This window comes from Empidonax traillii, unplaced genomic scaffold, assembly GCF_003031625.1.
Source record: "Empidonax traillii isolate 1590-97213 ecotype Southwest subspecies unplaced genomic scaffold, ASM303162v1 scaffold244:size1524873, whole genome shotgun sequence".
NCBI lineage: Eukaryota > Metazoa > Chordata > Aves > Passeriformes > Tyrannidae > Empidonax > Empidonax traillii.
Window position 1 is genome coordinate 257,671 of NW_020955437.1, and position 16,629 is coordinate 274,299.

Here is a 16,629-nt window from a genome sequence, read left to right on the forward strand (position 1 = left end):
AAAACACCCAACTAATATTGGTTGGTTTCAATTTATGGTAAATACTAATTTATGGAAACACTGCGTAAGCCATGTAAAGAGGGGCTGACAATGCCTTGAACCTACCTTCCAATTCAGGTTCTCCATCCTTCCAGTGTATTTGTAACTGTACACATACAATTTACAGAATTGCATAAACATAAGGTACTGTTATTACCATGACTGAAGTTCCACAAAAATAGAAACACTGAACCTTTGGACTGAATACCACCATTTCCACATTTGCCTTTTTTGTTTGTTTGTTTTAGGCATTTTGCATTAATACTCCTGATCAATTCACAATAACAGTCTGTAACACTGAAGACACAGAATGGTTTTAAATGTGCCATGATGTTAATATGAGGATAGACGATATGAGAGATCCTAATTATGATAATACTTAATGACTTAAATGCTACAATAATTAATGGTGGTAAACTGTCAAAGCTTTGGTGCATATAAAGTCAGTAAAATCTTCAGATCTGGACAGCAAACCTTTCTGTGTGATAAGGAAATTTCAAGTGCAACAAGTGTATTACAAACTCATATTTACACTTTATAACATGAAACAGACATAAAAGAATTATCATTTATCCAGTGCAGAGAACATTATTCAGCTAGAACACCACAGCATAAGAAACAGGGCAAAAATCCATACTTTCCATATATGTTAAAACAAAAAAAAAAAAACAAAAAAAAAAACACAAAACCAAACAAAAACAGCGAAACAAAAACTGATTGAAAGGAAGAGGGGAGTGAAGTGTGTTACAAATGCGCTGTGAAATGGTATGGAGCACACATACTTATCTCGTTTCTTTAAGCAACACTCCCCCATTTAAAAAAGATTCAACATACAGAAGTTCCTGGTCATTACATTAATACATGATCAGTAGTAAAACATACCCCTGAAAACCCTCCTTAGTAAGCACCACTGCTTTTGTTAGTCACATTACTGAATAGTAAGAGAGGATAGAACAGGTGATCAAACAAGACTGAATGCAAATCTGAAGACATGAGCTGCTTTGAAATATCTTGTCCACACTGACCACCTTCTGGAATCATGCATGCCTAGCAACTACTAACTTTCTGATCATGTAACTTGAAGAAAGGTATTGCTTCTCTTCTAAACAGTGTGATCAAGTTCCCAGGCTGCAGTTAATTACATAATGATTATTCTGAACTCGTCCACAGAGTTTTATGTGAACTCTGGATAAGATGCTTATGTGAAAAGGGATAAGGGAGTTACACTTGGGAACTGTAGCGAAACTGAGAATTGTTTCTGATCTCTCATCACTTTCATCACACTTTTCCCTAATGCTAAAAAAGATTTAGAAAACATGTAATTTTTTTTTTATGCCAATTACTTTAGCAACAAGACAGAACACACACACACACACTTCACCCCAGCAGTGCCCCAGGTGCAGGTTTGAGACCTTCAGCTGTGCACAGCATGTCACAGTTCTCTGAAAAGCCAACACGACTGTAAGTGAAGAGCTGCTGCTGAAAACAAACCTGCTCATGAGAGAAGTTACAAGACACAATAAAATCTGTCATGGACATGCTCCAAACAGTACAACCCAAAAAGCCAAGCATTCTATTATTCAGAACTTCAAACAAGCCAATTTGATCACAGTTGTACCTAGAGTTTCAGATGCTGAACACTGGAGCCTTCATCAGGGGAACCATTTTCATCTCGTCTTTTCAAGAAGAATGGTCAATTGAGAGTTGGCAGCTGTGTATTTTAACAGGCAAGTAAACATCTAAACCCTGCTTTCTGCCACGCTACTGCATACAGTAAAGTGACAGTATGACCACAGGTAACATGAGATTATCAAAACACTGCATGTAATGAGCATGGACTGCCAGGTTTTCATGACAATTGCCAGACTGGGGTGGGGGGAGAGCAGTGAGGTCCTTCATATAAACATTTTAAGCAATGAGGAAAAGACAGCACCATAAAACCAGAATTTTCTGTGGATTAGCAAATGCTCTTCCAGACAAATAGGCCAGATACTTGGGTATCTGAATGATTTTACAGCTCTTGTACTGCTTATTTTTAAGCTGCATTTTTCTTACTCTACCAGCTTTGTATTTTGTTAATAATATGTAGAAAATCCAACCACTACCACTAAGGTATTTCCATATAGCTGGCACTCAGCTCACAAACCAGTATGGTTTCAGTACAAAATATAAAAATGTGCTGTATCCAAAATAAAAAAGAAAACAAAGGACCTGTTACTACACTGACCAAGTCAAAAGAAAAAAAAAAAAAAAGACCATTCAGAGCTACAAATTAACATGTCAGTTAAAAAAAATCTTCAAGAAATAGCATCCTTAACAGGATATACACTTTTTAGAAAGACTTATTTGTATGTGTATTGAATTGGCAATAGAGCCATCCACCAGGTATAACTGAAGTTTCAGGAGCTCCCTCAGAAGTTGTTAAAATATCACATTAAAGAGACAAGGAACAGCAAGAAAACATCTAAGAAAAGCAGGCTGTGATACAACAAGCATTTGTTAAGAAAAAGCTCAGAAGTGCATTAGTTCTGGTGAGAGATATATGAGCAACAGCTCTTACGAGATGTAGACCCCATTCTGTAACTATGGGCTGTCCATATACTGTCATAGTCAGAGTCTTCTGAGAGGTCTGAAGGCTCCAAACGAGAAAGACTACTGCGACGACCCAAGGAGTCTAGACTTGATTGGTCATCATCAGCCAAGACGTGATTATGCATCAGGTCAGTGCCTTGCCATGCTAAGGATGTATAGGTGAAATGAAATGGTGGATGTGGATAGGCAGAGGTGGGATGAGGAGGAGAACGTAAGGAATAGCCACAACCAAACACATGAAATAAAAGCAAAAAGGTGATGGGAAGAGAAGGAAAAGAGAAAATATTGTTAAAAAGGCACCAAAGTTGTTTTGTTGTTTTTTCTTTTTTTTTTTTTAATTTTTTCTTTTCAAATTTGTTTGGGGTTTAGGTATAAATTACACTCAGCATATAATAATGTTTGAACCATTACAATACAATTTTGAAGTGATTTTTAAGCTTCTAGTCTCAGCTGAGAATTTTGAATAACAAAATTTTTTGAAGAGGAAGTTAGGTTCTTTTTAAATACAGAGTCAGTTCTGTTCTGGGGGGGATTCGACTGGGCACAGAACAATAAACACAGTAAGCCAGCATGGTCCAGTGCTGATGTGAAAAGCAACAGCCCCTTCCCCATCACATATCTGTACCTCCATCCTTTCCCTCCCTTGTAATGACACAATCTTTTGTACAGCTGCTTCGTGAGCCAGGTCAGGAAACACCTTGAGATGAATGAATCTTTTGTAGGGTTAGTTTTTTCAAGCAGGTAATTTTCCCACCAGCTCACAACACAGTCACAGAAGTGCTTGTGTCACCACCATGAAGAGGAAAATGCAGGGGGAAAAAAAGCAAAGGTTCTCATGCAGAGCAGGGCTGCTGACTTCTAAATCAGCAGCAACATCTTGCACCCACTGAAGTGGACTGCCAAAGTATAGGTTTTCTGTGCCTGTACCCCTTGCTGTTTGTTAAACCATGTGGTAAATTCACTCAAAGAAAAACAGGGCCAAGAGGCTAACAGCAACACAGCTTAGCCCATTCCAACCCCTCACACACCTCTGCCTACACGCCTCTATCTGAAGATCTATCTTCCCAATTAAATACTTCAGATCTCTGGAGTAGTTGGTCTAACATAGCTAAGGACACTTTTTTAATTTGTAAAGGCCTGGCAATATCCAAGGACTGAAACATGTAAGTGGGTGTGCTTTTGCAATACACATGATATTGCAAAAGATTTTAAGTCTTCATTTGAAGTACAAATGCAGAATAAACTCAGTCTTCAAGAAGCACAAGAAAGTAAAAGTTTGCTCTTTCACTTCCATCTGCCTCCCCAAATTAAACCCCACATCTTTCCAACCCAAAGAACTGAAAAAAAGTTGCTCTGCTACCTCTAATGCCACACCTTACTAGTGTGCACTGGTGCCACAGCCCTGCTGAACTGACTCTGCCAAAAGCGGCACCCCTTGGGGTTTGGATTAAGGTGCAGGCAGGAGAATTTCCCAGTGAGTGCTGTGAGGGACAGGCAGAATATTAAACAGAAGTAAAAATGGAGTATGTAAAACAACAGCATACTTCATGGATGACAGGCAACTCTCTCATTCTATTATTCTACACTGACTACTGCTCCTAGAGAAGCAATTCCAGGTTGATTGGTTCTTTGCCCATTTCCAATTCCAGTCTACAAACGGGTTTTCTGAAACCTAGAGTCTTATACAACATTATTCTTTTCAAACAAAGCAGCTGTGTGCTTATCAATACAAAAAACTTGTTTCTTGCTACAGCTAAGAGCAAATAAAAACTGTCAACTTCTGATGTATGCAATGATACCCACAGCAATATGTATATTTCTTAAATATACATAGAAAAGAAAAAATAGCCAAGCAAAAAAAATCATATCCATTTTATATCTGCACACACACCCTACTGTGCAAGTGCAAATGTTTTCCCAATCATTTCTTGTCACATTATCCTTGGAAAAAATAAATAGATCATAGTTCAGGCATTTAAACAGCAACCATATATTTAATTTTGTTTGGAACAACAGTATATCTTCAGAACTTTGATCACATTCATTTCCTTTTATCCAATTAAACACACTACTGTAATGACTGCAGGGCTATAAAATAGTATTAATAAAAAATAGTAATAGTAATTAATTTTATCACCTTGGAGATCTACAGTTCATCAAGACAGAAAAATTAAAAGGAAGGCTTTTGCTGTTACTTCAAATGTTTCTATAGTCTGCAGAACTGTAGAAACAGACAACAGCCATATTCCCACTTTAGGTTACATAGGAATACAAAGTAGCTGCATTCTTTTCAAGGTGATAATTAATAGTAAGAGAACACATATTAGGAAAATCCATGAACTAACTTTGTAATTGTATTTTGAGGCTTCTCAACTGTCTGCATAAAGTGCTTTTGCTTGGAAGCAAAATGGGCCCAGAGCCCTGTAGACAGTGGTAACAGTGATTAATACTGCAAATTTAAACAGCTTTAGTGGACAAGAAGTTATGATGTCCAGTGTCCTGGTTCCTGACTACAGCAAAACCAGCCAAATACTTCAAGATCATTATACTGTGTTCCAAGGATCTCCGAATTAAATCTGTATTCAACAGTGTGAAAAGGAACGAAGGCAACAGCATTTCCTCCTCCCTTGTGTAAATGGAACACATGCTGGTGGACTCCCCTGCTTTGCGCAATGTTTTACTTACAATACAGAGGAACTCCACATGGCAACCTTGATTTGGATTAAATGAAGTAGGACCCCAGAGGCACGTTACAGGTTTTCAATATGCTAGGTATTGATCTGAGAAACTAAAAATGGCTTTAAGCAACACACATAGTAGCTGAGATCAATTTCTTCTGAAATTATGAGACGGGGTTAAAATTTGTAATTAATACTTAAAACAACTAGTGGCAGTAAAATGAAAGAAATGTTTATAAGTCTAGGTTACTTTTCCATAGAGAAAGTCTTTGTTAAATCAAACACAACAGATACAGTTCTCCAAAATTATTATGACTTCTTCATTCCTCATCTTTACTTACCAGCTTCTTGAAATTTAATCAAAAGCATACTGTTTAACTGTCATACTCAGTTCACACATCTCTCATTCACTAGTGAAGGCTTAGTACAATTTTAAGCCACGACAAGTAGTCACTTCTGGGTTTCTGTTGTTCTGGATTATTTTTAAATACTGAAAGAATAACGGTCGCTAACTATGCTCCTTGGCATCCAATACATAAACACTTGGCACTGATGTTAAGCCAGAAACAGATTATTATTTCTTGCAGGTCCAGCTTGCTATTTGCAAAGGCCTGAGGACACAGAACACATTTTTTTGCAAACTATGTAATGCCTCTTTTAGTTAGCCATTTCTACCAATTTGACTACTTTCTAACTTACTTGAATTTAGTGTTTGACGTGTTTTGGCACTTGTGCAATATGCTTCAATGACTTTAAGAATCTGAGCATCTTCTTCTAAAGCAGCTGTACCTAAAATCAATGGGAAAAACAGAATTTTAAACACGGTCATATTGCTTAATACAGAAAAGTCTTTGCAAATCACTACGTTTCAGCTGAGTCCAGAGTTCAGCCTAATCAGCTCTTGAAAATTCTCATTAATCATACAATTTTAATCAAACCTCAACAAAAAAAAGTAACAGTTTTAAAAGACAAATACTATTTTGAAGTGCTTAGAAAAAAACCAAGTCAGACTAATCACCCACACATTCAAGACATTTTCTGAGCATCTGAAATTGCACTGAATGGGTTTTGAAGTGCTCCAGTTACTTGTATACCCCAGTATATATATATATATATACACACTCATTTTATATACTCCAGTTATTATATAGGCATACAATTTCATCGGCATATTACTTTAATATTTAATCAAAGAAATCAAGGAATAGAGTATTAATTCACAGAAGACACACTGAAGACTTCTGGGGTTCGTACATATATTTTTATATATATATATATATATATTTTTTTTTTATCCCTTTCAACAGTGCACTCTATTGAAAATAGAGATCAGTGTCTGCCCCTCTCTTCCTCTCACAAGGGAATTGTAACTGCAGTGAGGTCTCCTCTCAGTCTCCTCTTCTTCAGCCTGAACAGACCAAGTGACTTCAGCTGCTCCTCATACGGCTTCCCCCCTTCGCCATCTTCATTGCTCTCCTTTAGACACTCTCTAACAGCTTAATATCTTTCCTATATTACAATGCCCAAAACTGCCACAATATTCAAGGTGAGGCCACACCAGTGCAGAGCAGAGTGGGACAATCTCCTCCCTTGACCAGCTGGTGATGCTGTGCCTGATGCCCCCCAGGACACAATTTACTTAGCTACACACTTGAGCAAATGATCTTATTTAGAAGAGATTAGAGAAGATTGCTGTATCTCAGAAGTGACAATGGAAGCAATTCATCTCCAATTTGGCAGCAATAAGCAGCCTGCCAAAACCAACCTCAGCAGAAGCTCCTAACAGGATCAGTTTAAGAACATACTTACAAAGTATTCTGCAAGAATGGTACAGAATCTTCGAATTGTTGTTTCCATTATTAAAAGTCAGTTTTACCTTACTGAACTTTACATGGCTCTACACCTCACTTCCTGCTAACAAACAGGTAGAAATAGGAACTTCACAAGCACACATCCACTGTATCAGTGGATCATAATCAGTAAAGCACTAGAAAACAACTAATGCCATTGTAGCATAAGTACCTAAGATGAATAAAACAAATTATCCTCTGGAGACACCTACCCCTCTCCCCTGACACAGGAGAGGAAATTAGATGACTTGCTTACACTGTACATCTAACCTTCACAGAATTTAAACTGATGTTAATTCCAGCACTTGAATTATGCAGACATTTGTTCACATCTCTCTTACTTTTTCTCAGAGCAAACTCTTCATCTGATGGCTTCCGTTCTGGCTTGCGTTTGGGAAGCAGCTTTTTCATGGTTTTAGGGCTTTTACTGAGATCCTGTATGGGGAAAAATAAAAAAGAGTAAAGCTTCTATACAATATTTCAGAAGTTTAATTTCTAAGACACATACAGAAGTTACTAACTAAAAACCTTTTAACAGCACCAAAACTAAGTTTTCTAATATTTTTTTGCCACCTTCAAGTGGCCTGAATTGGCTGATTTCCACTCTACCCTTTCTCCAACTATACATGAAGTCAGGTATTTTATATGTTCTAATAACAGAAATATATATAAAACCTGCTGCAAAATCACACAGGCTGTTGGGGAGCAGAGCAAAGGGAAGAGGCAGGAGTACATTAACATAGGTTTTCTTCCCCAAACTACTGATGAGACACAATCCATTTCACTTGCCTACTTAGAAGCAGGTAAAAAATGATCTGACAAGGAAGCTTGGCAGGTAGTATACTCCTCAAAGCCAAAATCTGTACAAGTTTAGGTCTGTTCTTACAAAGCCCTATAGCAAAAAAAGCCAAAAAGTAAAAGAAAGAAAACCCAACCAACCAAAAAAACCCCAGCAGCATTTCTGCTCAAAATGTGGTCATGCTAATTTACAGGAATAATGCTAGGATTCAGGAACAACAGGAATATGCTGGTCTACCCCTTATCCTAAGGACCCAAGACATCTTCTATGAAAATGAAGAACATGAAAGTATAAAGGTGAATGATCAGGACAGACCAGAGAAAAATGAGGATAGGTTTTGAGCATCATGGTAAGCTAAATACTGTAAGGATGATAAAATTTTAATACATCAGATAATTTAGTAGCCTACACATGAAAGCATGAAGGGATTAAATAACAAAATTAGCATACAGTACAGCCAAACAGAAGAACCTGGTGTAGCAACTAAGCCTCAATACTAATCTTGCACTGTAGATCCCTTTATCACTTTTTTCCTGTTGTTTAGGGGACTTAAAAGAAAAGGAAAGTGTCACACAGCCCGCACAAAACAAAAGAAAACAAACAAAGAAAACCCCACAAAACCCAAAATGACAACAACAACAAAAAAAAAAAAACAAACCCCAAACCCACAATAACAATAACACAGGCAGGCCTCTCTCGGAAATAGTGTTTAGGCTACAGTTTCTAAGAATCTGAAATTTAGACATCTGCAAAATAAAATTTTGCTGTCAACATCTCATGCTTGCAGAATAAAATGTTCTTAGGTATAACTGTATGATACTTTCTGGGCCCTGTTGCTCTACACTAAACTAGTGTTGTGAGAATGCACAATAAAAACACTGAAATAGGGGATACTAACAGGCTAGAGAGCGTGGAATATTCTCCTCGCAATATGCGCAAACTTCCAACATAAATCCGAAGTTTTCTTATTCTTGAAAAAAACACATAAAATGTAGTGCAAGGACCAAATTAACCTACCATGTGGCTAAAACCACTCACGTCTTTTGGAACGGTTTCCTATTTCGTACCATATGCTACTTAAAAAATTAAACAGCATCTTAAAATCTATGCTTTTTTTCCTGCTAATAGTAGCATTAGTCATTAGATTCTTTTGAGTACAGAAACATTACATATATTTTGACAGTTACCAGTCTTCTTTTTAAAGAATATTCTATTGTTACCTACTAACAGTGGTAGATAAGAGGAACCAAGAGTCAACCATACCACCAGCGCTCTTTGGAATGATTTGGTACAGCATTTGGAAGCAGTAACGATCCCTTATCCTAAGTACTTTGCAGTGTCCTTAGAATATAACTTAGATTGCAATAAGCCTGGATGACCAACACAATAAATTAACTGTTAGTTTAAAAACAAAACAAGCCTTTGTATCTTCTGAACCATAAGACTAAATTCCTCTTTGAAATGAAGAGCACTGGTAGGTTACCTTTGATTCAGCATTACCTGTCAAATCAGCTTTATATTATACAAAAACATGCACAAAATTGTTAAATGGTGGTGTGTGAAAAAAAGTCAAGACTTCCCATTGTAGGTATGCTACAGAGTCCTACTTCTTGGTTGCTGCGCCTCACCTCTTTATAACAGAGAGCCGCTGAAGGCCGCAGCGGCGGTGCGGGCCGTAAGCAGCTCAGGCTCCAAGGCTTGGGGGTTTTCGGAGGTTCCAGTGGTCCCCAGTTTATCGTGGTATGCGGAGTCCCATGATGTGATGGATGAGGGAGAGTGTGGTACGCAGGAGTCAGTGGTATTGGCTTGCTGTCTGAATGCTTACTGGAGGGTGTTACTGGATGGGAAGGAAGCTGCCAAACATGATGGGAAAGGAAAGAAAGCATATTATCGTAACGAAGACATAGTCTCACCAAGGACTGGTGAAATAATCTCACTTGCTATCTAGTACTTCTGTTTATTACAGCTGGTCTCTGAAAATTTTTACACTAAACTCTTTGAAAAAATGGAGCTTAAACAATTTTTATTGTCTACCACAGAGCAAACACTAAAGAAAGACTAGCTACGAGCAGCCCTGCTCCCACTTCTCTCTCCACTGAGGACAGAGCTAAATTTAGATCCATTCATATCCAACAATTCAAATGCAGAACTCAAAAGAAATTACTTCAGTGAATTGTTTCTCCACAGCCTGTCAAATACATCACCAATTAAAACCTACTTTTCTAAGTATACTTAAAAGACGGTGATGTATTACTTGGTCAAAATAGAAAAAGTAATGATAACTAATTTTCTTTTACCCAGTTAAACTATTATACCAAGATCTAAGCATTTTTTGTTCCCACAATTAAAAACAGAATGATCTTTTGACCCATAAAACTACAGTCACAACATTCAGTTCTTGTTATTAATGGTTAAAAACATAATGCTTTCCATTGTGGCCTACCCAGAGAGGTGGTGGATTCACCATCCCTGGAGGTTTTTAAGCAGAGATTGGATGTGGCCCTTAGTGCCATGATATAGTAATTGGAGTTGGATCAGGGGTTGGACTTGATGATCTTGGAGGTCTTTTCCAACCCAGTCTATTCTATGATTCTATATTTGCCAGACAACTTAATTCTGCTCATTCACTTCAATCCAGAAGCTCTTCCTTACCGTGTGAGATGGCACAGAGTGAGGTTTAATGGTGGGATTCCCAACAGTTGTGACTTTGGTTTGCCTCTGCAGGTGATCCACCCATTCATGCAAATCTTGTTGGTTGTTACAAGAAACTAGTATCCTTTCAATCATGTTTCCTAGGTGAAAACATACCAGAAGATACAGGAAACCATGGAAGAACAACTTAGTCAATGTGATGTAATTATAAAAGACATTTCCTAACTCTAAGTAGTAAGCAAAAAATTTTAACTTCTATTTTCAGTACAACAGCATCCCACTTTTCCAGGCTGTAACAGACATTGCCTCCACATAGTTATTCTTAGTAGAGCACAGGAGTTCTATTTTTTTCCATAGATATAGTAATTAGGCACAACCCTAATGTCAAGAAATAGATGTAGGAGACAGGCTCATCTAGTAGCCTTACACCTCTCCCCGGGAAAGCCAGCACATATCGTAAAAAGTCTTTCTTGAGTCTGTATGCTACAATACAGAAAAAGTCATAAAACAGAGTTCAATGGTCTCTCAGAAGGCAACACAAAACTGGTCTGAACCTAGTATTAAAGTTGAGGAAAGGTCACTTGGGAATGCAATCTTAACCAAATATTAATTTCTGCAATTAACTCCATTTAACCCATCACATTCCTCTTGAGGTCAGTTCCATAGCATTATCTCAGAAAAACACACATCATCAACAGGTTTTTTTCCCCTGTGCCTCATGGCATTGATATGATACTGTCAACCACTTGAGAGGGCCAAAATCACTTTACTCAAATGTAACTTGTTTGGAGCAGAACTAATCCGGGAAATAAATGAAGGTATGAAGCTCCACCCTGTGGACCCTGCTCCCACTGTCCTTTAGACTGCCTAAGGACAAATGATATACAATGAAACAAATGACTTAACAGACAGAAATTATCCAAAATAAGCACAATGGCAATCATCATTAGTACCAGAGATGCTAAAAGTCTCTCAGAAAAGAGGTGAAACATTTACAGAAGCAAGCTCTCGATCAAAGCTTTTCCAGAGTCTCTAGAACGCCTCTTCTTCCCGTGAATAGCATACTGTAAACCGCTTTCTTATAAAGGACCTTCTCCAAGGCTACTGCTTCTATTCATTGAGATAACAGAAATTCCTGGATGAATCCCATGCAAAAACAGCTCCCTAACTGCTTAAGGCAAGCAGTAAAAAGCAGTCTTCAAATAAGGCTCTGGGCAGCAGCCTTACAAAATTTGTATAATCACAGGATGGCTGAGGCTGTAAGGGACCTTTGTAGGTCATCCACCCCTCTGCTAAAGCACAGACACCTAGAGGTGGTTGCCTGGAATCACGGCCAGTGAGCTTCAGCATCCCCCAAGAATGGAGATCTCTCCAGGCACCCTGTGCCAGTGCTTGGTCACCCTCACGGTAAAAATGCTATTTCCCATCAAGATAGAGCATCTGATGTCTGAAATAGTATATCCTGAATAAGTAGCAAATAAAAATATTAATGGGCAATACCTGATATTTCAAATGCATTTTTATGGTTTTCACTGTCTTCTAGCTTTGTAATAGTCATTCCGGTCATGGGCAGTTTTCCCTTAAAGAAAAGGGCAGTAACACTGAAGTTAAATCCAAAACACACAAAAACATTACCAAGTAAAGAAAAAACTAACTTTAAGCCCTGAACAAAAACATTCATAGTAAATTGACAAACACATACGCACACACTGATGGGTTTAAAAACATTTAAAACTCAACACAAACATCTTAGAGGTCTTTCGTATGTCCAACTTCTGCAAATGACATCTGCGACTTCATTAAGAATAGTTGGTACCTATGCAGGCTATGAAATCCATACAAATGTAATAGTGATCACTCCTCATACCCTCGAGGTCTTGACATTGAGACCTTCAGGGTCATCCATGTTACATGATTAGAGGCAATGGTGACTTTCTTTAATCACATTTGCTTGCAAACTGTTTGATTAGCTCTCAAAATAAGGTCTGCAGAAGAAGTAAATTTATAAAGGAAGATTCCACTAAACGAATGCATCAATTATTTACTGAATATTTATTTCTCTAATAATGCCACTACTAAATTCACTCACAGAAATATTTGTGGGGGAGGGGAAAGCAGTAAATGCCTTCAAATTTGTAACCTTTGTTCAGAACACAGTAATTTTGCAGAAGATCTCATTTTAAACCCAGTCAAGGAGGAAAGAAAATCAGTTTAGGATAACTTTTTGACCCTTTAAAAATACAGAACAATAAATAAGATGGACTATTTTCAGGATGAAAGGCTTTACCAAAACTTCAACTTTTATTACAGTTCTTTAAGACAGATCCTGTTTTCTCCTGCACAGAAACGCTATTCAACACACACTGGCAAAAGAGCAAATACTATGTATTGCGGAATGTTGGCTCCAACGAGAGAAAAGAATAAAAACCAGCTTTATTCCTCCTTCTTTCCTAACGACTATAGAATGGACAAAGGTTCCTTACAAGCTTGGAAATGAAAAATCACTTGGTATTCTGTATGCACAGAACATGCTCAAGCCCAAGATACCAAAGAGAAAGAGTTTTCTTGCAGCAGCTTCCTCACCGGGAAAAGTGGTGGACATGTGCACTTACAATGCAGCTAAAATTTGCTTTTCCCTGTTTTTCCCTGTTTGCAAATTCATGAATAACACAGCATAGAACCACAACAAGACAGATGTGCAAGAATTGCTGACATAGGTGGGAAGGGAATATGGGGGTACACTAAGCAAAAGACTGGTGACAAAGATCACCTGAACCGCATGGCAAGAAAAAGTACAGTCAGCAAAACACAGAGAAAACTGGAACTGAACTTGTAAATCATTTATATTCCCTTTCCTTCAACAAACAATTGTGTAGTGCCCCTGTGAAGTATGGTCTGTGCTCCACATGACTTCAGTTTACCACTGCTAAAAGTTCTCCCCATTAGCTCATGTGGCAGATATCAGCACTATCAACCAGAAAATTTGAAGCCTGTTAACAACTGGACTACTCAGAAATGCAGGGAGGGTGTAATGATGGATGCAGCCTCCAGTGGCATAATTTCTGTGGGAATAATTGAGGGAACTGCATCATCATCTCTCCATACCCATCCGAGTTCTGAAGCATGAACCTCAGAAAAAATGTCCAGGAGGTCCACATCACACAATCCAGACGCGGCTCTGTGCCACTGTCTCAGACACAAACAGTGCTGAAAATAAATTTACCTTGCTGTGAATATGCAGTCATTCAAATCTGAGACATTCTCAGTGTATAAGAAAATCATACACGAAGTTAGGAGGAAATTAAGATATTCGTATTCAACAGTGTTGGATGGTGAACTCTAAAAAGGGGCTGTGGCCATTCTGAGTAGAAGCTGAAGACAAATGCGCAGAAAACTGCTTATTTACTTATTTCCTGAACAATGATGCCCACCTAGGGGATAAGGTGGGAGGGAGGAGGAAGAAATGTAAGTGACATACAGTAGGAGAGGCAAAATAAAACCTCACAGATTGTTTAATTTCATACTGTTTTTAAACATGCTAAACTTCCAGTCAGTTGCCTTTTTAATCTTTAAAAAGAATACCTTTTCTACCAACATTGGAACAACCAGAAGCAGCACAAAGCTAACAAACTTGACTGTCCACTTGAACTATCTAAGGCAGTGCCATTTCTGATAAATACAGCTACTACTGTGGCAGGTAAGGCATGAATCCAAACATAAAAGTTGGAATTTATTTGCTCTTAATAAAAAAAAAAAAAAAAAAGAGTTGCATTTTATTTGGTAACATAGAAACACCAAGTGACTAAGTTTTAGCATTCCTTCAAACCAGGCAAATCAGGAGAAAGGAATAAACTGCTCAAGTGCCTGATTTACAGAAGCACTTTTAGCAGGTGAAATCTCTTTAGAACTTGGTTGCTGTTTTTCCCTTGCTTTTGGTGCTTTACTGTGATGCCTCAAACCTGCATGGCAATACTTGAAAAACATTTATACAGATTTCAGGGAGTCATGGACTGTGCATCTGCCTCTCGGGAGTCTTTGGAACTACACACCCAAAATGTAAAGTGCTTCTGTGAAACATGCCCTAGAGCTACAGGGGAACCAACCCAAACACCACTCATCTTCCTGCACTAGAGCAGAGTTGTTCCATTTCTGAACAGGCCTGTGGGGCAACAGCCACAAGTATTTGGAAACGAAACTTGGTAGAGAGCTCCAGGGCTGTGCCTACCAGCAGTGAGCAGAGAACTTGTGAGGGAAACACCTAGTGCTAAGGTCCCAAAAGCCATGTTGTATGCATTTCTGGTGGCATTATACTGGGCTAGCCCTAGGTCAGGACTAGGAACTGAATGTCAGCCCATGAACTTCATCTTCTCCAACAGCCAGAGTAGATCAAGTGCATTTCTGGAGTATGCCTTCAATTCAACTTCATCCAGAGGGAACCTAGTCTGTGAGCCCCAAAACAACTTCTAAACTGTCTCAATGATCATTGAACAGAAAAAACTAAAAGATTAATTTTAAAAGTGTTCTGCTGATTCAAAGATAAAACACTAATGTAATTCCACATAAACAAACTGATGGTAAAAGCCTAACTCACACCAAGGAATGCTTAAAATGACTGTGTAAATTTGTTAAGACTCAAGCAGCAGTCAAAGAACACTAACACACCTATGCAACAGCACAGTTTTCTTAGTAGATTCAAAAAGCTACTGATACTTCCTCTCATTAGCAACTACTAACAAGGTAAAAAACCCCTCCTTGCTGATAGTAACAGCTAAAAAAAAATAAAAAATCAAAGACTGGGCTCATAGGCCAGAATTTTATAAAACAGATGACCGGTTCTTACTGCAGAAATTACCTTTTACCTTTACAAATGCAGAAGTTGAATAATCTTTCCAAGTTTTCCATGAAATGTGATTTGGAAAAAACACACCCCCCAGCACATTTATACACATAGGTGCATGCATTACTTTACCTGATAGATAAACCCACTCATTCTTGGGCTGGCAGACAACATTAGCAAAATGTTAGGGAAGAGAAGAAGATACCTTTCATTCTTTTCCTTGTTAAAAGAAGAAAATGAAAAAGTAAATACAACATCGCAATTCCCCTCTCCTCTTTTCCCATTTTATATTATTAAAAACTATCAACATTACAACGCCAAGATTACTCTGCAAATATTTGCCTGATGCAAAATTAACTCTCTATGGAAATAAAAAAAAAAAAGAAAAGAAAAAAAGAGAAATAAGACAGAATTATTTATTTTGTACTTGAAAATACTACTAACACATGCCTATACTGAGTCCTGGAGAGTACAGCCTAATATTTTAAAACAAAAATTTTACAGTCTGGGTGAAATACTGACCTTGTTTAATATGACAACCACTGTTTGGCTGAGTTCAGCAAAAACAAAATTACACATTGGATATATTTCTTAAAATAATTTAGAGGGATACTGTTACAATAGTACCAAGACTGCGGTCTCTCAAATTGGAGACAGCAGATTTTTAAATATTAGGTTACGCCCCAAAGTACTAAAAGCAAAGCAGTAACTTCTATAGTCACAAAGAAAGCACTGAAATTTCGGTTGGTCTGGTTTTAATTTGATGGTTTCATGTATGGAATTGTCCACTGTGGTCTTGTTTTGGGGTATTTTTATGCAAAGAGCAGTAAATGTACTCTTAAGCTACTGCTACAGACAACAAAACAGAGAAGCATTAAATTAAAATATTATGACAACACAAATACATCCATTGACAAAGCCACCACCTTAATTTCCAGCATCTTTGCAAAAATACAAGTGCTTAGCAAGTTTTAATGTTCCTGTTCTTCAGTAAACATTTACAAAGGCCTATATCATTTTCAAAAAGGGAAAGCCAAACCTCATTGCTGTTGCACAAATGAAGCTGTTCTGTACCTAGTCAAAAAGATGTAGTGCTACGCAGAAAGTTCTAGAAGTCCATTACATTTGACATTTTATCTCATAATGAGAGTGGGGGGTGATGATTTGTTTTGTTCTGAAGAC

General features: G+C 37.8%; 1 protein-coding gene across 6 annotated transcripts in view; it reads right to left on the reverse strand.

Moving 5' to 3' along the window:
* The window catches only part of ARHGEF7 (Rho guanine nucleotide exchange factor 7), a 122,090-nt gene that overhangs the window by 13,539 nt on the left and 91,922 nt on the right, over nt 1-16,629 (reverse strand). For 4 of the 6 annotated variants that reach the window (XM_027888694.1, XM_027888697.1, XM_027888698.1 and 1 more), the window contains 7 exons: nt 15,580-15,666; nt 12,111-12,189; nt 10,611-10,750; nt 9,587-9,811; nt 7,501-7,594; nt 6,009-6,098; nt 2,600-2,776 (listed from right to left, as the gene is read on the reverse strand). In XM_027888694.1, coding sequence (XP_027744495.1) covers nt 2,600-2,776; nt 6,009-6,098; nt 7,501-7,594; nt 9,587-9,811; nt 10,611-10,750; nt 12,111-12,189; nt 15,580-15,666 — 892 coding nt within the window. Of the gene's footprint in view, nt 1-1,657; nt 2,777-6,008; nt 6,099-7,500; nt 7,595-9,586; nt 9,812-10,610; nt 10,751-12,110; nt 12,190-15,579; nt 15,667-16,629 lie in introns of all 6 variants that reach the window. The other 2 variants (XR_003571744.1, XM_027888695.1) reach the window with 2 other exon arrangements.